The sequence below is a fragment of the Simochromis diagramma genome, unplaced genomic scaffold, assembly GCF_900408965.1.
Source record: "Simochromis diagramma unplaced genomic scaffold, fSimDia1.1 OVJJ01000321.1, whole genome shotgun sequence".
In the NCBI taxonomy this organism is placed as follows: Eukaryota; Metazoa; Chordata; class Actinopteri; order Cichliformes; family Cichlidae; genus Simochromis; species Simochromis diagramma.
The window spans coordinates 780,374-803,786 of NW_024386772.1; the positions used below are offsets into that span (position 1 = coordinate 780,374).

Here is a 23,413-nt window from a genome sequence, read left to right on the forward strand (position 1 = left end):
GCTTTACAGACTCCTGCCGTTGGAGTTGGGAGACACTTTGAGAAGAGACTCTGTGGGGATGGAGCTGTTTTCATGTGGAGTCCTGCTGTTGGCCTTAACGCTTACAGGTAAGTCTCACCTGAGATTTAAGACTCACAATCTCATTTATTTTGCAATTTAAATGATGATACAAAGAAATTCGGCTCGTCTCTTTTTACAAACTTGTAATAATTTACAATATTGTAAGTTATAAATGGCCGTGGACACATTTGTTCAGGTTGTAACATCAAACAAAATTAAAAGTCTGCTTTTAAATCTGTAAATTTCCTGTTTTCACTGCTACACGAACATCCAGACGAGTCAGTTTGACTCCGTGTTTCTCAGAGACCTGAGCCGGGCTCTTGTGCTGCTTTTACTGCTCATTACAGAACAGTACAACAAGCTGACTCATGATTACCAGAAATGAACGAACAAATGAAAAGAGCCACAACAATACCAGCTTCAACAATCTGAGATCTTTAAGTTAGAAGGATCGTTTTAATACTTTGTACTTTATTTCACTAAATTCAGAGATAAATGCTAAATGTATAAAGTTTAGAAGGATGTGAAACATCACAAATTTACTCAACTAATAAAATTAACAATTCATGTACATGGAAATGTCTCAGCATCAATAAAAAGCATATAATTTGTATTGCTGTAGTTTATCCTTCTGCTCATACGTTTACAGGTTTTTTTAATGCAAGTTCTCAGTAAAAGTATCTTTTAAATATCTGAATCCTTCCTCCACTTCACTGACAGTTCCTGCTCTCAGGCGACTGTCCTGTAAGAGATTTGCGGTAGTTTCAATTAGCAGTCATGGGAGTGAATTCTTGTAAACTGTACCAGTTTGAAGATAAGATTTTACAGACCCCACGGCTCAGGTACAGATAACAGAAGAATGCAAAGAGTGCACCAGAATATAAACTCAAGAAATACAAAATAAATAAGATAATCCAATATATACAACGGTAGGTTCTATGAATGTGTTATGGATGAAGGGTCGTGGAAATATGCAAAGAATAAGTCAAATATTTTGACGTTTACATTTAGGTCGGCAGGTGGCTTCTGACAGGAATATTTGGGGCTATTTTGGTGTAAATACTTAAAACTGCAGTTCTCTATTTGCTCGAGGCATCGAGTCAGTCCCACAGACAACTGTAGCCTTTAGATGTGTTTTCTTAAAGTGAGGGTTGCTGTGAGTGATGGATACAGACAGCACGGCTGCTAGCTGTCGGCTACCGTTTGCCTTCACTTTAGTTAGTTAGTTATTCTTCGAAGATCGTTGTGTGAAGCTGGCCGAACAAAGCAGAATAAGAGGAAGTGAAATAAAGTTCACCCGCAGGAAACAATCTTGTGAACTTTGTCCTCTTTCAGTCTGAACAGAAACCATCAGGAACTAATTAATATGTCATAGTGATGATGCCAGAGCAGATTGTGTACATACCTATGAGATGCCCGCATGCACTGGTAGCATCGGGCACACTGAATGAGTTTCTAAAGCGTGATGACAGCGCCGCCGTGCTTTACTGATGGTGGCAGTCAGCTGCTCAGCGCTGAGGGCCTGATGGATGGGGGCTTCCTCATCTCTGTCGAGGACTGAAAGTTGATTCCAATAAAAGTTTTTAAGAGTATTTTAATTTAACATTAATTACAAAACAAGGAGAAATCAGCTGAGAAAAACAAACACGATCATGCCATCATGACTTCATCATAAAATAATAAAACAGATCATCCCTGTAATCATTTAAAACATAAAAAGCAACAAAAGCGTGTTTTCCTGCTTCCTCTTACATCACAGGTCAGAGTTCAGACGGAGTCAAGCTGTGAGTAAAGAACAGCTTTAATTCATCAAATAATGCAGTTCAGTAATAAAAATAATACATTTTATTTTAGACATGATTTAAAAGAATCTTCCTGCTAAAACATTAATAAGAAACCAGAAAAGTGCTTCCACCATAAAGTTCTTTGGTTTTCTCACATCATGCTTTTAGACTGTAGAAGCTCCGATGTTCCCGACGTGTCCCACAGAACAAACAAATTCTTGGAAAAGAAAACATGACGTCCATCAGCTGATCATTTAAGAGCTGTAGACTAAAGTAAACAAGTCAAAGAGCTTTGAAGTCATACAGGTTAAAGGAGCTTCAGGTCACGTCAAAGCTTTTTTCGGTTTAAAAAAACCAGGCTGGCCGGTTTGATTCTCGGTGTCCTGCTGATGATTCATACTGAGGTATGGACACGTGGGTGGGTTTTACCTTTCACTGAACGCTCTCGTCTCAGAGGGCGTTCTCTCACACAGGTTGGATCAGAAATAATTATGTCACTGCAAGCAGAAATCAGCCATGTGCAGAACTACAATAACAATAACCTATGTTAAAACTATAAGACCATTAAAACAGGAAGGACCGGAGAGAAAAACCTGAAACCTATAATAATAAAAATGTTCACTGGAAACATTATTGAAACATTTGTATTTCAGTGTTATGTTATAATGTGACTTTTCCAGGGTCATTCTCCTCTTAACACGACGCAGTCCTATTGGGTCTGCCATATGAGTAAAAACATCCTGCTGTGACATCAGGAGACAGTTTTTCATTTCTTAAGCATTTTCTAAATTTCATTTAAAATCCAATTCATATGCTTTGTGTATGTATGTAGGACAGTGTTCCAATAAAATGCCCGGGACATTTAAACAATGGATAATCCGTATACAAAGAAATTCATGCTTTTCTCCTCAACAGAGAGCGTCCCCCGATTGAGCAACAGCGCCGTAAAATAAGAAGAATGGCGCCTAATTACAGAGTTCATAATGCAGACTTTGTAATATCTCACGTGTAGATTCATCAGCCAGATTAAGTGTTTACTGACAATTGACAGTGATAGCGCACATCATCATCACTATTCCAACAATCCTCTCCTCACAGACAAGCATATACAATATAACAGGACACTGGCGTAAATTCTCGACTGGCTCATACTTATGTTTAATCAGGTTTCTGTTTGACGTTTAGTCAGCTGTGTAAAAACCAAGGAGGAGGGGGATTAATAAAGTTTTATTTTAATCTAATCTAATCTAATAACTTTAATCTCAGCCAAACCGATTTACTCACGAACAAACAAAACACTGAAAAAAGCCCAACAATAACATTTTTAGGTTGTCTAAGTGACTTATATATTACATTTAACCCGAGTAGCGAAAGTCCGCGATGATCTGAAAATGATGTGCCGGGAGTTGTGCCGTTCTCGGCCGCATCAGTAACCCTCGAGCTCCCGGCTAGCTGTTGAGCTGGTGGGTAGCAGACGTCTCCGAAAACATCGAAGCACTTTGGCAAATATGCGATATCTTGATAAACCGAGCAGATATTTGATGTTTACACAGCTACTTATATGTTAAAAGTTTATTTTGTGACCCAGAAAGATTAGTATGAGTAATTTTAAAACTTAGTAGCGGCCGCCATTGCTGGAAACTGGAGTTTGGCTGGGCCGCGCTATGAATTCTGGGATATGGTGGACCATGAAGGACACACCCGACCCACCCTTCAAATTCGGGAAAAAGGAGGACGCATGTGTCGGCTGCTTTCGGAGGAGTCTACAAATTTGAACAGCTTTCGGCGCGTCGCTGTGACGTAATCGGTCTACAAATGCGGCCTCAGGAGGATGCAGCACATGAATTTGGACACGACCAGTGACTTGTGTGGACTCGGTACAGCTAAATATCCCAGAATGCAGTTCGTCCAAAACTCAAACGCGGCAATGGCGGACGAGCGGGGCTAAAAACGTTTAAATATTATTCTTTCTGGGTCACAAAATAAACGTTTAAGTTATTTTCAAGCGAGAATGTAGCTGTGTAAACTTCAAATATCGGCTCGATTTATCAAGATATCACATATTTCCAAACGCGCTCCGATGTTTTCGGAGACGTCTGTGACCCGCCAGCTCCATAGCAGACCGCGAGGTCGAGGATCATTAGAGCCGGCGAGAACAGCGGACTCCCGGCACATCGTTTTCAACCCCCCCGCGGTCTTTTCGCTACTCAGGTTAAACAAACCCCAGCAGCTGTCTATTGTATTGAGTGTCCACTACAATAAAAATAAAAGCGTTCTAACATCTCATCTGCTTGTTTTTATTAAGGTATGTACACGTATGTACATGTACACTATTTTTATTAATAGAGATTTCACTACTGAGGTTAAAGATGATATAAAAGTCACTTAGATCACTTCTAAATGTTGATGTTTGGTTTATTTCAGTGTTTTATTTGTTCCTGAGTAAACCGGTTTGGCTGTGATTAAAGTTAAGCTTCATAACATATTAGGCTACTCACAGTTAAATTAAGAGGGGATGGCAGTAAAAACTCTGGACCTGAGACATCATCAAGTACGCTGGTGTTCCAATTGTACAAATTGCAAGTCCCTGCTCGCGTTCTCGGCAAGTACGTGCTCGCCGAGAACGCGAGCACGTACTTGCGTACTTGAGAATTGAGAAAGGTTCCTTAACTGCTCTGTTTCTGCTTATCTCACTCTCTCAGTACACTTATGTTCTTCTTGTGGCCTACTTATATATCCTGCCTTTCAACATTATTGGGTTTTTTTTGTCTTGCTAAAAGATAAAGATATCGTTTCTGTCTTTTGTTTGGCTTCATGCTGCACATTCCAGCTCCACCTAGAAACCTTAACAGCACGTTAAGAACAACCAGCCTGTTCAGTTCACTGAGATCTAACAAATACATCATGTCTCTGTTTCTATTGTCCCTAAACAGGAAGCAACGCACAGCTCGATGGTGAGTACACACACACACACACACACACACACACACACACACACACACACACACACACACACACAGTAAAACAGAAAACTGAAGATAATCTGAATCTTTAATCAAAATGAATCTCAGTTTGAAAGAAGTGAAATAAGCCTGTTGCTCACTTGACCTTTGACCTTGGTAACCACTTTTCTGGTGAACTTAGGGTCTTGGTGAGTAGTTAAAAGTCTTATGAAATAAAACATGATGTTTATTTTAATATTTTAAATATTTTAAAATTACCAATATGCTTTCTGATACAGTTTTTGTCAACAGCTAAATGGAAAGTTGCACATTTGCAGGATGTCATCCATATATCCATAATACAGTTCACTGACATTTCTGTAAGTTCTTCATCAGAAATGAATCCCCTGTAAGGTCATATTATCAGCATAAGCTCCATCATTACGATGCTTTTAAATTCAACAATACATTTGGGCATGTCTAAGTGTGTGAAATGGAGACTGCAGTTCTTGTACTGCTGTCCTGCAGAGGCATGTATGTAAAGGACAGTATTAGTGATACAATTCTCATTTGTACTGGAAAGATTGCCTAGGGTGTTTAGCCTAAAGAAAAAAAGGGCAAATCTGAATTGAATAATCTGACATGGGACAGACTGTTGACCACAGTCGCTGAGGTTTCATTTGTGGACCACTGGATTTCTTTCACTCATGTTTTTTATGTGCTGACTGTCTGAAGCTGCTTTGAATCAGAATACACAGACGCTTACCCAGAGAAAGTTTACTAAATGCATATATGCATTTGCCTACAGTTTGTGGAGTTGCTCCACTCAACACCAGGATTGTAGGAGGCGAGGATGCTACTGCCGGGGCATGGCCCTGGCAGGTCAGTCTGCACCATTACGGTTCACACTTCTGTGGCGGCTCCCTGATCAACAACCAGTGGATCCTGACTGCTGCACACTGTTTCCAAAGGTGGGTTTTCATTGTGTCACATGACCCACCCCTCACCTTCTGAACCAAAGCATTAAGATACTTATTTCTTGGTTTTCTCAGCTATGGCACACCGGGGTTGACTGTTTACCTTGGACGCGAGTCACAGGGAGGCAATAATCCCAATGAGGTTTCCCAGTCAGTGTCCCGGATAATCAACCATCCCGACTATAACTCCGAAACTAGTGACAATGACATCGCACTGCTGCGGCTGTCCTCAGCTGTTACATTTAACAACTACATCAGACCTGTTTGTCTGGCGGAGAAGGGCAGCGACTTCCCTGCTGGGACGACGACCTGGGTCACTGGCTGGGGAAGGATCGGTTCCAATAGTGAGGATTAAGTGACAGCTCAGAATTATTACATTTTATTGTTATAGACTGATTTTGATTATCCTCAGCTCCTGTTAATTTTAAGGTGACATATTCTACTTTTCCACCTGGCCAAAGATTTAAATAATGAGGTGAGTGTGCATCCAGTACACTTAATCTCTCTGAGGGTCAGGGTCGGGGCTGGAGCCACCCTCAGCTACCATATGACCAGAGCCGGCAGTGTTGGGGAGTAATGGAATACATGTAATGACAGCGTTACGTATTTAAAATACACAATATGAGTAACTGTATTCTGTTACAGTTACCGTTTAAAAAGGTGGTATTCAGAATACAGTTACTTTGTTGAAATAAAGGGATTACACGGCGGTATTTTCCTGTTTCATATGTTAGGCCAGTTGTTCTCAACTTTTGAGTACCACCTCATAAAATATATGGCTCTTGAAGCACCACCCTTATGACCAACATTAAAGTACAGTAGTATAGGCCTATTTAACACCATATACAGTTTACACGAGACAATTTTATTTCTTATATGAATGTTATTTATTTTCACTGTCATAAACGGGATGTGCTGAATGATAATAATAACAACTGTACTGCATTAAAACATTCACGGCAGTTGGGATATCCGGTCTTTAAGTGATGACGTGGTGAACCCTGCTTCCAGGTCCAAACTACTCTGCATTTATTAAGGCTGTTGTGTTTTTAAAATGTTTTAATGTTTTGTATCTTGTTCTATTTAATCTGAACAAGCCCCTAAAACCAGTCAGTGATCCCTGTCGGCCTCCCTCTGTTTTTATTACCACTGTTCATTTTAAAGCTCAGTTTTTAAACCCTTACGATGTAACTGCAGCTCAGCCCAGCAGCAGTATATTAATGACTAACCTCATATTGTGGATGGATTATCTCAGTTGTTCTGACTGAAGTTTGGTCTGTTTACAGCATCCTGCCATGCGATTGCATTTGTCTCTAACCATCAGGAACCTTCACTGAGTGGAAAAACGTTAGCGCTCTTCCAGCGTCACTCTGTTTATATTATGCTAACATAGCTGTGTAGCTAGCCACCACACAGCAAATTATTATATAACAGCTAGCCAAACTTCAGTAACCCTACAAAAGTCACTGCTGTTTTTTGTCTTCATATATAGTGGAAGTGATAGCAGAGCTGTATGTTTGAATTTTTGCTGTGGCGGTTAAGCTGCTGGATTTTTGGCTTCACGACCCTCCTTCATGGTTCGTGCACGTCGAAGCTCAGTTTGCTCTTCATGGCGTTTCAGCCAACGACACGAAATACCATCATGAGGTGGCCTTGGCGCCCTGCGAGCTCACTGCGTCACCCCTCCTCTGCAGCAAGCCAAAGACCACGTCTCCGCCACACACGAAAAATGCAAAGGATAAATGTCCAGTCACACAGGAGAGAAACTGTGTGTGCTGCACTTTTTTTTAATGGACTGTGCATATGAAGCACTTTCTACACACCTCAGACCTAAATGTTGATATTTCTGTTTTCTTTTCCAGATCCACTTCCCTTCCCTGGGAATCTGCAGGAGGTGAGCATCCCTATTGTGTCCAACGCTGACTGCAGTAAGTCCTACAGTGGAATCACAAACAACATGATGTGTGCCGGCTTGACAGAGGGAGGAAAGGACTCCTGTCAGGTGAGTCTGAGTCCATCTTAACACCCACAATCAAGTCTGGGACTATGATGTAAATCACCAATGAAATTAGAAGCAGTGGAAACTGTGAAATATGTAAATAGAGTCCCGATCAAATGTTTAAGGTCACCTGAAAAATGGCCAAAAAAAAAAAAATCTTACTTTGCAAGGTTGGATTTTAACAAAGTTCCAAGTAGAGCTTCACCATGCAACAAAAAGAAATGGGACAAGCAGATCCCACCTGAGATGTTTTCTATGCGCCACAGTGGAGGGGGCGCCATAATGGTCTGGGGCTTTTTCCTTCAGTGGGACGACGGATATTCAGGAAGTGCGGCCACTGGCTGTGTCCAGATGTTGCAGAGAGCGTCCCTCATGACTGAGGGCCCTCGTCTGTGTGGTATCGACTGGGTTTTTCAACAGGACAACGCTACAGTACACGATGGCTGCAGGACAAGGGGCCAGGAGAATAACATCACTCTTTTGGACCATCATGCGTCTTCCCCTGATCTAAATCCAGTTGAGAACCTTTGGGAATGGATGGGAAGAGAAGTTGACAAAAATGGACAACAGATCCAGACAGAAGATGCCCTTCATACGGCCGTCTTCACCACTTGGAGAAATGTTCCCACTCACCTCCTGGAAACACTTGCATCACGCACGCCACAACAAATTTTTGAAGTGATCAACAATAACGGTGGAACTACTCATTAATTCATGTTTGGAACTTTAATTTCTGTTTTGGGGGGTTTACAGGGTTTTTTGGAGATGTGGCCCTTAACTTTTGATCAGCTGTAAAACAACCTGTTTTAGTCTAAGTGTTGTTTTCAATAAATTGTATGCTAAACCCCCCCCCAGAGTCCTTAGTCAGAACTTACTGAAAACTGTGGAAGCAATACAGAACACACAGCGCTCACAACATAACAGAGAACTGAGGTCTTAACTACACACATGAATCAGCGAGATGGAACACAGCTGAACCAAATCAGGGAAATACAATACAGAGGGAAGCAAATCTAAACACAAAGCACTCACCACGAGGGACTGGCAGACTGACACTGAGACAGAAAGAGAAACAAAACAGAGAAAAGACTGACTACATACAGGGGGCACTATAGGGAGGACACACAGATACAAGACCAGGACGGGCCAGATGCAATATTAAATAAGGAACTAAAAACTAGAAGCTTGAATAACTAAGAACTAAGGTACTAAAGACTAAAGAATATAGAATTACGGTAGACTAAAATCACACAATAAATCCAGAAATAAATTATGAACCCACAAAAACTCAAAACACTGTGACAAAAACAGAAACCACAACAAAATGAACTGAGTAAGAAGATGTATAATGATGTTTAAGTCAAATGTTAAGATCTGTAAGAAGAAGAAAAAAAGACTAATTTAATTAGATTTTTTATTGCTTAAGTTAAGTTATAGTGGAATGCAGAAAGAATGTCAGTGTGAAATAGTTCAAAAAATGAACTGATTTCTTCAGTTTTTTGGCTCCTGTAAAAAATGAATAAAGAAACAGTCGTCTTGTTTTTTTTAAACACTGACTCTGTCAGCAATGTCAAGGGCAGCTTTGTGTGAATCCTTAAAGAGCAAAAACAATCAAACAGTCACATAAATAGAAAAATTCAAGTTACTGTAACTATAACCACCATGTCTGATGTGTGCAGGGTGACTCTGGAGGCCCACTGGTGGTTAAAAACAGCTCCGTTTGGATCCAGGCTGGAGTGGTGAGCTTTGGGAATGGCTGCGCTCAGCCCAATTTCCCAGGAGTCTACACTCGGGTATCACAGTACCAGTCCTGGATCAACAGCCAGATCGCCTCCAACCAGCCGGGCTTCATCACCTTTGTGCCCTCCTCGGCTCACTTCATCTACCTCTCAGTTCTTCTGCTGCTCTCCATCCTCCCCATCCTCTTCTCTCTCTTTGTCCTCTCATAGGAATGCATCATTTCTGCTGAATATCACTGGAAATATCACACTTACTTCAAGATCAGTTTCTCTTTAAAAACTTAAAAACCTCACCTGAGGATATCAAACATTCACATTAGTTTCCAGTTCACTTTGCTCTTTTAATAACATTACAGAGAACTTGAATCTTGGGAATGTGTGACTTTATTGTTGTTTGTCCAACCCTAAAAACAGATTACAAAGCAATACTAATTCATTTAAAACTGATTAGCTCACATTTAGATGGACCAATCTGTGTAGTTTCATTAAAACGAATTCTGAAATAAAGTAAACTGTGTTGGAAATTATCATCCCACCAGAAGAATAATGACCCTGACACTTTTTAGTATCACTGAATTAACAAAGCATATTTATAAAAAGTAAAATATTTCACTTTCATGGAGCCTGTGCACCCTTATAAAAATCATGGCGTTTTATAAAAAATTACCCCTTAGTCTTAAAATATTCTATTAAAGTAAAAGTAAAAAGAACTACAATTGTATATTTTTTAAATGCATTCTTTCTTTAAATGACGCAAATTAATAAAATCTAAAAATCTTCAGAAGAATTACATCTTGTATTTGATTGATGTTTTAATTAAATTGAAATATTTGATCCATCAGTTTGTTTTGCTGTTTCCATTTTTATATCAAATAGGGAAGAAAATAACTTAAAGAATATGTATACACGTATTAATAATCTTATTAATGACTTGTGACAGTAAAGCTTTTCAGTAATAAATTAAAGAAACATGAAAAATGATGAATCGTTTAATTAAAAACAACTCCATGTGCTAGGACACATCAAATTTACAGTATATAAAAGCAATAAATGAGCAATGACATAACGACAGCTGTTATGTTGAGTGTGTTCAACTAAAATACTGGTGCAAAAATGTTCTACTTTCTCTTTCTCTACTCTACTACTCACCTTTAAACAATCAATATCAGTGTGATTTTTTTTAAATGTTCTATTTAACTTCAGCCAGTGTCTACATTTACTGTAGGAACTGAAAAAAATGTAATTCAGCTTTATGTTGTTTATGTGGTGCTCGATGTAACACGTACTATCTCAGGGCACTTTCTGGTTAAAGCAGCTCAACAGTTTCATGAGTACCAGCTGGTGAAAGTGGGGAGATAAAAACTCCTTTTTAAATATGAAGGAATCTCAAGCTGAACTAAACTGATGACTAAAGTAAATATGAACCATTTTGACTTTTTAAAAAATCTCTTTTTATCTTTCTTTTCATTAATTAAGTTTAATGTTTTAAAATGTTTGAACCAAGTGCCAGTAACTGTGATCTGCTCTTTAAGGCCAATAAATCAGAGGAATATTTACTATTACTAACTTTTGCACAGCTTATTAAAATGATCAGGGATATTTGTGTGTCCTGTGTTTAAACGTGCTGCTGTGTCTCTTTGGCCGTCATCAGTCTAACAATAGAAACGGAGTCGACCAATCAGTGACATCAACATGCGACTGGAAGTCTTTCTGCAGACTTTCATGGTGGCGTCACTTTTTAGACCCAGAAGCTCTGTGCACATTTTGCACTGTCTATGGGCACTTTGGATGCCATTAAGATTTATAACAGGACCGAGCACAGTTAGTCCCAAGGAAGAAATCTTTGTATGTGTCTGTTATGCTGTCAGCAACCACTGACCTGTCAGCCGGGGGGGGGGGGCTTTTGTTGTTTAGACCCAGGGGCCAGAATTGGCCTGGCAAAGACTCGTGGCAAGGACACTGGACAGCTTCAGAAAATGTGAAGGAGAGCGTCAATTTTGGAGTTTTAATTGCATTTTCATGCATTTCAGTTCTTCCTGCTGATAAAAACCTTCCACGCAGCTATTCATACACACTGAAGTAACAAATAAAGAGTTAAATGAGAGAAAAGTTCCTGATTTTTCCCTCTTCGCTTTAGAAGGAAGATGTTTCTGTTGGTCCTCAAAGATTTTAACTTTCATGGATGTTTCAGCTGCGTGATGACGACAGGCCTCACCTGCCCATCAAGTGCTTATCGCTCAATTTTTCATTCGTGTCCGAGTCTCTGAAACGGTGCTGTGTATAAAAATGTCTGTAACTGCTGAACATTTGTGTTAAAGCTCTGAAGCTGAAGGTCTGAACTTTAATCGCATCCTGAGTGTAAAACTCAAAAGCTGTCCCTGTCCACACATTCACGGCTCTGACTGCACTTACAGTTCTGAGTTTAATTTGCGAGCTAAGACTCTAGATATCTTTTTATTTATTTGAGTATAATAAATATACATTCCTCTGTCATCAGTACAGCTACATGTTGATTAACTCATTTAAATAAATAGTGACATGGTAATAAATATAGAATTATGGTTCTTGCTTTGGTTTTGTATCATTTCAACTGATGTGTAATGTGTTTAATTTCATTCTGAACAGGCGGCTGATGTTTAAATACTGCAGTCTGTATTTATCAGATGTAAAGCAGGTGTATTGGAACAACACAATGCAAGAAATACAAAATGCAAATGAGCTAACAGGAAACAGATAATAGAGGAAGAAAATGGAGGTGTGCAGTCGATGGTTAGGTCTCAGATTAGAAAGCAAATTTTTTGTTTAGTCAAACAAGAATGCAAATAGATGTGCTGCAGTTTGTGCTGTTTTGCATGAGAGCAGCAACAAACAGCAGGACTTTATCAAGGTCACCGGCTCCAGGTGGGTCACAGCAGTGCTGCAGGGAAACGGGCCTCTTGAAATAAATAAAGAGTTGAGGACTACAAACCGATCTACAGAGGCGCTCAAACGTTCCACGCACCTCGAACGCATCAACCGGTCTGATTAATGTGGTCCTTTCTGATTGGCTGTCGTCCAGGAAGTAGGAGTCGGCGCTTACTTGACGTTCATGTGGGACACTGAGGAGAAACAGGCTGATTTGTGGGGCTGAGCTCAGTCGAAGCTCGCGGAGGCTTTTGGGGAGAATGGAGATCAAAGCGGTGCGGCTCGCTTTTATCTTCTTCACCGCCGCAGTGACTGCGCAGCTGCAGCAGCAGGAGGAAGATGAGGATGGAGGAGGATGGTGAGCTACACTCTGCTTCAGCCTGACACGTTTGCATAAAACTCATTCAAACAACCCTCGCTGTAGTTTCAACCAGACTCCGTTCAAAAACCTGTGAAGTTAACAGCTGTGTCCACGAGGAGCGATTTCAGTGGCACTGATGACGTCATACGTTTCATGCAGAACGAGCCTGGTCAGAGACGATTATGACTACGATAATATAACCGTATTAAACTGTCCGCGTGCTCCTAAATACGTCATATGGCAGCTGATTTTGTCCCCGCACAGACAAATAAATAAAATCGTTTCACGTTATTTTTATTATTGTTTAATAAAATATAAAAGCACAATTTCAGATTTTCCCATCTTAGCTTCCTGCAGCACTTCAGCAGATCCGAGGGTGGAAATTAAAACGAGAGCATCATTTTATCGTTTAAAGATAAACTCTGGATTCAGATTAGTGAGCTGCTGGGAGGCTGCAGTTCATCCAACGTCCAGGAGAGGCAGCAGTGAGTCAGCCCCCATAGACTCCAGGTTAAAACTTTCCAGCAGAAATAAACATGTTTGCAGTCTGTAGATAACACCTGTGTTTATAACTCACCTATTTAAAGTTTGCATTATTAGGGGCGTGGCCTCTGTGACTGACAGGTGGATGGAGACACAGGTGTAGCTGTCTGCTAGCTTCACCTGACCTGGACCTCTGGACCGTGTTTGTGCTGTTGGAGCATTTTGAATGACATCATGTGACCAATAACATGGCTGCTATGGGTTTGAGTCTACGCCTCAGTTTTATTTAATAGCTCCTCCTCCTCGCATCCTGGAGGTCATCAGCTCGAATGTGACATGAATGTTGGGTTTTTAAGGTGGAACGAGGGAGACAGATTTAAATGACTGAGGAGCTGCTGAATGAATGTTAAAGCGTGTAAGCAGCTCCACAGGTGAGCTTTGCTCTTACCTGCGCGCCTCGCTCTGCTCAGGTTCTCGGCCTCAGACGTCAGGTCTCAGGATGAAGGTCGGTGTAACATCGACGTGCTGGACGGCTCGTTGCTCTCGTACCAGCAGTTCATGGAGAGGTGCGTGAGTAAGCTGCTGTTTCTCAGCAGACATTCACTGATGACATCACCGTGTAAACAGCAGCACTAACCTTCAACTGTGTTTCCTGCAGGTACGCGTACGGCAGGCCGGTCATCCTCACAGGCCTCACTGACAACACCGTACGTATTGAAAACAGACATCTTATCTACATGTAAGCATCACATGACTGAGCTGCAGGCAGGTGAGCCCAGGTGAACAGCCTGAAAGGTCACGCTGGATCTGTTTCAGAAATTCAGGCTTCTGTGCTCCAAGTCGAGCTTACTGAGAGAGTACGGCGCCCACAGAGTGAGGCTCAGCACGGCCAACACCTACTCCTACAGGAAAGGTACGCCCGTCTCACCTGTGTGGCCTCACAGACACACCTGTTCACTTCCTGCTCCTGACTGTGCTGATGTTTTTCAGTGGACGTTCCCTTCCAGGAGTACGTGGACGAGTTTCTGAGGCCTCAGTCTGCGGACGCCCTCGGCAGCGGTGAGTCTTAAAGCCGCCGCCGGGACAGGTGTTCAGGAAACGCTCTCGTTTGGTTTCCTGTTTCTGGCTTTGCTTTGTTAAACTTGTTTTTTTGTTTTCTCTCATTTATTCAAGTTTTTTAGGTTTCGTCATTTTTTGTTTAATTCTAAACATTTTTGGTCACTTTGCTTTTTTTAAAAAGGATTTCTTAGTTTATTCATATTTTTTGGTTTTAATTGTTTGTATTTCCTCTCATTTAGTGATGTCTTATATTTATTTATTTCGTTTTAAAACTTATTTCACTTCATTTTTTTTAGTTTTATTTTACTCTTGTTTATTTATTTATTTTTTTTAATTTAGTCTGAATTTTCTGTCAGAGACATTTTTTATTTTAAATGTTTTCTATTTTTACTATTTTGCTTTTATTAACATGGTTTGTTTTCATTCATGATTAAAAAGTATTTTGTTTTCCTTATGAATCTGTTTCCGTCTGTTTTCTTCGACTGGACGCTGCTGTGACTTTTATGCTGTGAGATTTATTGAATAATGTTTGACTTTCCTGCAGACACGCTGTATTTTTTCGGGGACAATAACTTCACCGAGTGGCAGAGTCTCTTCGAGCACTACGAGTCTCCGCCGTACGTCCTGCCGCTCACCAGCGGAGCGTACAGCTTCGGCATCGCAGGTCAGAGAGCGGCAGACAAACGAGGAATGACATAAAATCAAGAGAAGGAAAAAGATCTGATAAACCTGACAGGACTCGTGTGATACATAATTCTCTATGATAATCTGCTTTTTTTAGGACCATTACTGTGAAAATTCTTTTAAAATGAAAGAAATCTCAGAAATATCCGAGAGTGGAATCCAAACTGCAGCTCCGCTTTCATCTTCTTCAGGTCCTGGAACAGGAGTCCCTTTCCACTGGCACGGCCCGGGATACTCCGAGGTCATCTACGGAAGGAAGGTGGGAGGAGTATGGGCTCAAAATGTGGTCATAAACTTTTTGTACTTGTAAATCAGGATTTGTGTGTGTAAAAAAGATTTGTGTGGACTTAGCCAAAAAACCCTGCAAGTTACAAGTACGAATTTTGACCCTATTTTTCTTCCTTTCATCTGATTGGTCAATGTCATGTCAATCACAAATGTAACAATCCAATCAGAGAACAGATGGGTTTGGCTGTCGAGGGGCGCTTTTTTTGAACTGCAGGTCTTTGAAGGGAATAAATGCCCTTTTACATGCCAACCCAGCGTTTTCCTTCATCACCACGAAGGAAAACAGTCTGTGGTCGTCCGAGTTTGGTGATTTTTGTGTCACAGGTCTACGTGTTTAATACAGGGACTTCCACAGCCTTTTCAACAGCGCTGCGGACCGCGGGGTGGGGGCGGGCAGTGTTTTGGAAATGACAGTCTTCATTACAAAGCTTTCTTCGTTATGAATTAGCATACATGTTTTTATTGAACATTTGAAGAACTAGCAAAAAAACAAACTCTTGTAGTTCACATAAAGTCAGAGATAGAAAAGACAAGGAGCAGGTGCATCTAGTACAGGTAGAGCTGCTGCACACAGAGCTCAGCAGCCAGCAACAAATTCTGGATCCTTTGCTTTTAGTTAGCAGTTAGCATTAGCAGCACATGCTGTGTCCGATGTGAAAGGACCTTTATGCTGCACACTGTGACTCACAGCCATGGTCCCGGGTCAGCCCTGACTTTGTGTTAAACTAATCCTAAAGTAATAATGTATTTCTAACCACTGATATACCACAACTTTATCCTTTCAACAGCTGCTCAAAGTTAGAGGACCTAGCTGCTATCGGATATTTATATAGCGATCCTCCAGCTTCAAACTGTATCACCCTTCAAGGACCTGCAGTTCAAAAAAAGCGCCCCTCCGACAGCCAAACCCATCTGTTCTCTGATTGGATTGTTACATTTGTGATTGACATGACATTGACCAATCAGATGAAAGGAAGAAAAATAGGGTCAAAATTCATACTTGTAACTTGCAGGGTTTTTTTTGGCTAAGTCCACACACAAATTTTTTTACACACAAATTCTGATTTACAAGTACAAAATATTTATGACCACATTTTGAGCCCATAGAGGAAACCAGCTGTTTAATTAAACTAATTAAAGAGGCTCTGTGTGGGGAGGGGAGTGGCTTTGTGGACATGTGGCGCCCTCTGGTGGATCTCAGCCATTCAGAGCTGGATTTCCAGTAACGGAGTGGATGAGGTGTGGTTGTGTAAATGCGTGCTTAAATCTGCGGGTCATGTGGCAGCATTTCAGTGTCAGATTTTCAAAATAAAACTGAAGTAAACTAAAACTGCTTCCTCACAGAGTGATGCGTTTCCTGTTAACCTCTGAATTACTCCTCGCACAGCGGTGGTTCCTCTACCCGCCCGATCAGGAGCCTCACTTCCACCCGAACCGCACCACCCTGTCCTGGGTCACAGAAACGTACCCCAACCTGCTGGAGGACGAGGCCCCGCTGGAGTGCACCATCCGACCCGGAGAGGTACCGCCGCCCAACCTGCTCACGACTCGCCCCAAGCACACACAGCAGGGTCGCTTTATCTCAGCATCCGTTTCAGTAAAAACACGAAAGTTAGTTCATGTGTGTAAAGTAAAAAGCTTCGTCTGGACTCTGACCGCAGACGCCGGCGAACTAAGCAGTGACCCGTTCAGAACGCCACAGATAAACAGCTGATTTAAGAGAGACGGGATTCAGCAAAGCTTCAGATGTGAGAGCAGTGATACTCAGGCTGTTTCCTTATTTGGACATTTAATTGCACCTCATGCTTCTGAAGTTTTCCAGCCCCTGACGGGAGACCGGCTCTAAAACGGAGCCCTCGGAGCGCCGCCTGTTACATTTGAACGACTGGATCGTGAGCGCAGCGCTAACGGTGCGTTTCTGCATGTTTGTCTCCAGGTGCTGTATTTCCCCGACCGTTGGTGGCACGCCACTCTAAACCTGGACACAAGCGTCTTCATCTCCACCTTCCTGGGCTGAGCTCTCAGGACGTCTTTAAGGATTTCCTGGCACATTTTAAGTAAACTGACTCACGGAGGGATTCAACCGCAAATAACAGATTTGTGTCATTTTAGGATGTCTGCAGTTTAATTCTGCAGACCTCTGTGGATCACAATCACAGATTACTCATTTATTTTACCAGGTTGTTGTAATGTTGACCATCACGCTGTTTCTGCACTCTGGAAGCTGAATTCAGCTCTGATCACCGTGTGCTGCAACAGGTTTTACTTGAAATCAAATGCAAACATCTTTTCATTTTTTGATGAGATTTGATTTTCTGTCATGTTAACTTTTTTACGGCGACCCCGAGGGGTCACGGAGAAGCAATAAAGTACTTAAAATCCTGGGAATTAAACCGAGGACCTAAACTGGATTTTTTTTAAAATGTTTTTATTCCTGTAACATGACTCTAACACCGAGCCCTCCCACTCTCCGGCTGCCTCTAACGGTCAGGGAAGCACTCGGGGAAAATTTCTTCCAAAATGCAAAAAGCATGTGACAGCTGTGAAATCTCCACACATCTGGAGCCAAAAAGCTAATACAGAGGCCCCAATGTGGGCGGAGTCAGTAATCATTTCCATCTTTTATATACAGTTTAACAATCTGAGGCAATCGTTCTCAATGTGCCCATTTATTTTATTCATGCAAGACCTTTAATATGTTTGGCCCCTGCAGGCCTCCGTAGTGTCTGCTTCTCACCGGGTAAAACAAAAAGAGCTGAGGTTGAAGATGTGAGTGTTTCTGGAGCTTTTCTCATTTTGTCTTTTATTTGAGCTGGTTTTGGATTGTTTGTGGTCACTGAGCGAGACGAGCACGAATAACTGAGGCTGAAATACAAAAACACGAAAGATTTATTCACATTTATTTCTACTGAACATCGGCAGGTTGATCAGAGTTTTCCCGTACAGACGTCGCATCACCTGGATCTGAAAACCGTTCCCTGTGAAATCTGCTCCCACTAAACAACCGCGCAGGTTTAACTTGATTGATCTGAAGCAGAAACGATAAAATAGCAAAAACATCGAGGATGAAACGAGTGAAAACGGGCCGGCGTACAGAATACCGAGCATGGTGCGATGTCTCATGTTTGCTCAGGTGTCAGTGAATGCAGCGCTGGCCTGACAAACACCACCTTTCAGGACTTTCCAGTTTTGTCTCCTCAAACATTAAACATCTACAGCCGAAGCGTTCGGAGCTGCGACGTGGGTGCGAACCAGTAAAACCAGAGTTTAACCTGCGATGTTTATACCTTCAGCAGCGTACAGTCATAAAGAACTGTGTCGGCTCAGCGCTCTCTCCTACGTCCTTTTTCCAGAGATCTGATTGGCTGGCGAGTGATGATTTCACACCTGTTGATCTCTTTTCTCACCTCGCGTCGCAGCCTGGGCCTCTGATTGTTGTGCAGCAGCGTGATTGTGGTCATGTGGTTCTCAGACTGCTACGCCATCAGCGCAGGGCGTCGTTTTCAGTCCGTATTTAATCAGATTAAAGCAGAAGTGGTGGGTTTGTTTCTGTGGACACTAAAGTGGACCCACTCTGCTCATTAACTGGACTCGAGAGTGGACTTTAGCCCACTTAGCTCAGCGGTGCAGGAAAAAACATCTGGAGTTTAAACTTTTTGGCTCACGGGGATTAGCGCACACACCGAACGTCATGTTTAATACAAACATCCAGAACTGGAACAGGACATACATGACAGGAAATAAGGAGAAGCTGATTGGCCCGTTGACCTCACGCAGCAGCTGTCTTTACCTTTCATGATAAAAACTCCCAGAGTGACGGCTGCTGTGACTGGGATGTTTAAAATAAAGCTGAATTGAACAAACTGGGTCAGTAGTCCTCCACCCATCCGTTCTCCAAAATAAAAGCATCGATGACTTCCTTCATGGCCAGGTTTGGGATGAGCTGATCTTGGGTCAGCGGCGTGCGCGTCACTGGATCAAAATGTCCGACTCTCTGTGGGAACAGAGGAGAGAGCCGTGCGTCCTGTGGTCATCACAATACTACAGACTTCAGTTAAACTTCATTCGCTGGTAAAATCAGGATTTGATGAGTTTTTCGTGCTGAAAATGAGTCAATGAAAGCAGGTGAGCGAGTTGGGGCATTTTTTACCTGCAGGTGCTCCTCGATGTCTTTGCGGTCGTAGGTGATGCCGCTGGGAGTGATGCACGGCTCCCTCATCAACTCAAAGCTGATCTTTCCACACAGGAAGTCTGGGATCTCACGCTTCTGTCAAACACCAAAACAAACTCATTTGTCCTAAACCGGCTCGTTGTACGAGGACTCGTCCGACTGAGGAAAACACGGCGGACCATCACTGACCTTCCTCTTTTCATCGACCTGACAGAACAGCTCCTCCAGGTCCGACAGGTATTTGTCCTGCAGATAAATAAATAATATAAATCAGAATTTGTTTGCTGGCAGCATTTCAGCTTTAATGTTTTGCACCATCAGGACGCTCCTGATGTCACTGAGGAGAATTTCACAATAAAAGCCTACGTGTTTGGTGTGGATCTCGTTGAGACGCTGACGGACTCTGCTGTCGTCGGATTTTTCCTCTTGCTTCTGTCTGCAGCGTTCCAGTTCTCTGAGGATCAGACCACACAGACAGACACACTTTACTCCGGGAGCCCTCGTTACAGCAACCAAACGGCCGACGGCTCGTTTCTCTCGGGCCCTGCCTCTTTTTCTCGGCGTGGATGAGTTTGGTGAGATAGGCCTGCAGCTCGCTCTCCTGGTTGATCCTCCTCTCCTCCATACTGTTCCAGCGCTTCTTCTTAGCGATGCGCAGCGCGCTGGGGATGTCGTCGCCAAAGTTCAGCCGCTGCTCTTTTGCCAGATTATAAGCTGGAGAAGGAAACAAAGAGGTTTTAATGCAGTGCTGCCTGAGGGCCGCAGATTCTCAGAATGACTTGCTGAGACTGCAGATAATGAGAGGAGCATTACTGTAAAACTGTTCCACTGTTTGCAGACTCGCTTTCTTCATTTCTGAAAAAGAAGCAGGCGTGTTCTAAATCCCTACCTTTCTGCAGGTTGCCGATGGCCTCGTCGTAGTTTTCCATCTCCAGGTGACACTGTCCCATGAAGAAATGTGCTTTGACCGACTGGCTGTCGAGCTCCAGAGCCTGCCTGCAGTCTGCCAGAGCTTTGTCGTACTGCTGCAGCTTCACGTAGCACAGCGCTCTGTTGGTGTAGTACGCCGGGATGGAGGGACTGTGGCTCTGATGGAGAACAGACACACGGAGGCGGCGGCACTGATCAGACTGATTCCTCGGTTTCTCAGAGAAAATCATGGAAGTCGGGAAAAGTGTGTTTATATGAAAATGAGCAGAGGGAGGAAGGCGAGCACGCTCCCCATGGCCTGACCCTTACTATGGCTTTGGTGTAGCAGGCTGCGGCCTCCAGGTATTTGCGGCTCAGGAACAGACGGTTTCCCTGCTCCTTCAACTCCTGAGCCGACACAGAGGCATCCTTCTCTGGACTTTCGGACATTTTGTCACCCGAGCCGGCTGCACCACCAGCAGCTGCTGCTTCGCTTTGCTTCCCTATCCTGACACTGGGATCCAACAGGAGGAAGAGGAAACTGGAGGGCAAAGATCCAGAGAGTGAGTCAGTGTGAGAGGATGTTTGGTACCTTTACCTGGCAGGAGCTAGATCCTAATGAACAGCATCCTGTCCTGACTGGACGATGAGATCAGACTTTGATTACACAATCAGGATATTATTGACTAGATGCAACAATGCTGTAACTTTGATTACTGAGTTTGTGCAGGTAAACAACTGTGCACAGGCAAACAAAACTACACCTGTAATCCTACCATGTCAGTTTGAGTGCATTTATTAGTTCTTACTGCGCATCACCACAGACACTGAAAACACGACTAACCCGTTTTTCACGGAGCTCTGAGCTCTCACCGGCCACACACCATACAGGAGGAAATGCTAATGTGAAGCTAGCCCTAGCATGCTAATGTTAATGTTTCTTTCCCTCTTTTTCTGACCTGGTTCTTCAGAGCTTTGGTCTCCACCCACGTTGTTTAATTAAAACGGGGCTATAAAGCTAATCAACGAAGTCTGCTATCAGCCAGCACAGCTAGCTGTAGCAGATGCGACACACACACCCAGCGCTAGCTAAAAGCGTACCTGAGCGTCACGGCTACACACCTGAGGAGGCTGAAAACCACCTGGACCTCGAAGGGCTCACGCTTCCTCTGTGACGTGTAAATATGCCGTTTTTATATCAAATACAACGCCAAGATAAAGCCCACAGCTACGAGCTGCCAACAGATGTTTTGGTTTGGAGCGTGATGAGAAACGCGTCATCACGTCCGGAAGTGGGTTTTGGGACAGAAAATACCTTAAAATATTTCGCATTTTAATATTTTTTCTCTCTGAAAGTAATTTATTGATATATTTAGGGACAGTAATGAGTACGTGACAAACAAAACAAACTCGGCGCCGTTTATTCTGCAAATATGTCAATAAATACATGTTTAAAATTATTAACAAAACTCACATTACAGCCGTGTTGTGCTGGGGGCGGGAATCGGAACGCTGCCAAACTCGCCTTCGAATCACTCGAGTTTTAAGATTTGTTCATCATCAAAGTAATTCAGTGACACATGTCAGTGCGTCAAATGGTGCATATAAAGAAGAACCTCCTCATAACTAATTCGGTCTTGTTAATTCTACGAATATGTAAAAAATAAAGGTTACAATACGTGTTAAAGCCATACGTGCTGATTATGGGTTCTCAGTCCCGTTTTAAGATTACTTAGGGACAGAAATAATCGATTAAGCTCTACATTAATGCATATATAATAAGAAGAAGTGGCTCATAACGTATTCGGCACATTTAGTTTTAAATATATATTGATAAATAAGGGTTAAAAAATAAAATCAAAGTGATTGTACAGCAAAGATGTACTAGGAAGAGTTGATCCAGAGCTTTCCTGGGAATCAGTGGATTTTAAAATATTGTGGTGTCAAAGGTGATACAGTGATGGGTGTTAGTGCACTCACGAATTATAAAAAAGAACTCTAGGTAATTCTGTGTATTTAATTCTCCACACTGTAAAGGGCCATGCAACTGTTTATTGTGAAATACTGCATTAAAAGACTTTTCTGCTGATTGCGTCTCAAAAAATGAAAAAACGAAGATGTGAAAACTTTCAAATGTTTATTTCCTTCAGTTCACCCGCATATTTTTTCTATTGTTATTTACATTCATACTGCTATGCATACAGTATATAAACTTTATATTAAAGTAGCTACTGAGCGAACAGAATACGGAGTAAAAGTCAACCTGAACGTTTAAAAAGCTTCAGTGTAACACTAACCACATCAGAATGCATACACGTCTATTTTCACCCTGCTATCAGAGAAGAGAAGCTGCAGATAGAGAGCTCGACTTGTTTTTCTGAAGCATAAAGACAGCTTTCAAACATTTGCATAGTTTTCATTCTGTCAACACGATGGTAGTTTTAAATCCACGAGAATAAAACTGTTTCCTACACGTCCTTCAAAATAAAAGAGACTCCAGCATACAGTTGATAAAGTGCTAATGCTTCACACAGCAGCTCTGCGCTGTGACTCTAAAACACAACATTCAAACATCACGCAGACACCATGTCATCTCCACGGCTGCCCTCCAATCACGTGTCAGTGGTTGCAGCAAAGACAGCGTGGACCTGAACACACTCTGATGTGACGGATAAAGTGCATCGTGTGATTTCTGCTCTAAATGTGGTGTTTCTGGGGGGTGTGCGGCTCCGGGTTCACTTCTCTGCGACTCCCAAGGCAGAAGTCAAAATGTTAACAGACACCTGAGCTGGGAGACACCTGCAGGTCCAGCTCATCCAATCAGAGTTGGGCAAAAAAACCCCAAAAAAACCCAAAAACGTGTTACTTTAGACTAAATTCAAAATTTAATTTAAACTCTGTGCAACTATGAGGTCAGAGCAGATGAAACTGGTTCTGCTGGACGTTTCTTCCTGCTAAAAGGGAGTTTTTCCTTCCCACTGTCGCCAAAGTCCTTGCTCATCTGATTGTTGGAGTTTTCTCTGTATTATTGTAGAGTCTCTACCTTACAATAC

At 42.2% G+C, this 23,413-nt stretch overlaps 3 protein-coding genes across 5 annotated transcripts; 2 read left to right on the top strand and 1 right to left on the bottom strand.

Moving 5' to 3' along the window:
* The first annotated feature begins 5 nt into the window (after positions 1-5).
* LOC120739558 (testisin-like) lies at positions 6-9,919 on the top strand. The gene is made up of 6 exons (XM_040041357.1): positions 6-107; positions 4,778-4,798; positions 5,595-5,757; positions 5,839-6,107; positions 7,626-7,765; positions 9,442-9,919. The coding sequence occupies exons 1-6, from the start codon at positions 59-61 to the stop codon at positions 9,709-9,711; spliced, it is 912 nt and encodes a 303-aa protein (XP_039897291.1). The 5' UTR covers positions 6-58; the 3' UTR covers positions 9,712-9,919.
* A 2,221-nt stretch (positions 9,920-12,140) lies between these two features.
* Positions 12,141-17,691, top strand: jmjd8 (jumonji domain containing 8). Its single transcript, XM_040041403.1, has 9 exons — positions 12,141-12,763; positions 13,720-13,815; positions 13,908-13,956; positions 14,066-14,162; positions 14,240-14,308; positions 14,853-14,972; positions 15,184-15,251; positions 16,668-16,802; positions 17,217-17,691. The coding sequence occupies exons 1-9, from the start codon at positions 12,666-12,668 to the stop codon at positions 17,295-17,297; spliced, it is 813 nt and encodes a 270-aa protein (XP_039897337.1). The 5' UTR covers positions 12,141-12,665; the 3' UTR covers positions 17,298-17,691.
* Positions 17,692-17,816: 125 nt separating this feature from the next.
* On the bottom strand, positions 17,817-21,649 carry LOC120739566 (E3 ubiquitin-protein ligase CHIP-like). Of its 3 annotated transcripts, none has more exons than XM_040041371.1 (8): positions 21,483-21,649; positions 20,691-20,901; positions 20,341-20,539; positions 20,000-20,165; positions 19,818-19,905; positions 19,641-19,697; positions 19,431-19,547; positions 17,817-19,274 (listed from the first exon to the last, which is right to left on the bottom strand). In XM_040041371.1, the coding sequence occupies exons 2-8, from the start codon at positions 20,808-20,810 to the stop codon at positions 19,149-19,151; spliced, it is 873 nt and encodes a 290-aa protein (XP_039897305.1). In that variant the 5' UTR covers positions 20,811-20,901; positions 21,483-21,649; the 3' UTR covers positions 17,817-19,148. The 3 variants fall into 3 exon arrangements, with proteins under 3 accessions (XP_039897305.1, XP_039897313.1, XP_039897323.1); XM_040041379.1 differs by having other exon boundaries at positions 21,462-21,649; XM_040041389.1 differs by lacking the exon at positions 21,483-21,649 and adding an exon at positions 21,205-21,226.
* Positions 21,650-23,413: the final 1,764 nt, after the last annotated feature.

Excerpts from the sequence above, each read along its gene's own strand:
- jmjd8 (XM_040041403.1), top strand. The coding sequence starts at position 12,666 with ATGGAGATCAAAGCGGTGCGGCTCGCTTTTATCTTCTTCACCGCCGCA. Across the intron at positions 14,163-14,239 it reads CACCTACTCCTACAGGAAAG|TGGACGTTCCCTTCCAGGAG; the intron begins GTACGCCCGTCT and ends GATGTTTTTCAG. Across the intron at positions 14,309-14,852 it reads TGCGGACGCCCTCGGCAGCG|ACACGCTGTATTTTTTCGGG; the intron begins GTGAGTCTTAAA and ends ACTTTCCTGCAG.
- LOC120739566 (XM_040041371.1), bottom strand. The coding sequence starts at position 20,810 with ATGTCCGAAAGTCCAGAGAAGGATGCCTCTGTGTCGGCTCAGGAGTTG. Across the intron at positions 19,698-19,817 it reads ACGAGATCCACACCAAACAC|GACAAATACCTGTCGGACCT; the intron begins GTAGGCTTTTAT and ends ATTTATCTGCAG. Across the intron at positions 19,548-19,640 it reads AGGTCGATGAAAAGAGGAAG|AAGCGTGAGATCCCAGACTT; the intron begins GTCAGTGATGGT and ends GGTGTTTGACAG.
- LOC120739558 (XM_040041357.1), top strand. The coding sequence starts at position 59 with ATGGAGCTGTTTTCATGTGGAGTCCTGCTGTTGGCCTTAACGCTTACA. Across the intron at positions 4,799-5,594 it reads AAGCAACGCACAGCTCGATG|TTTGTGGAGTTGCTCCACTC; the intron begins GTGAGTACACAC and ends ATTTGCCTACAG. Across the intron at positions 7,766-9,441 it reads GAGGAAAGGACTCCTGTCAG|GGTGACTCTGGAGGCCCACT; the intron begins GTGAGTCTGAGT and ends TGATGTGTGCAG.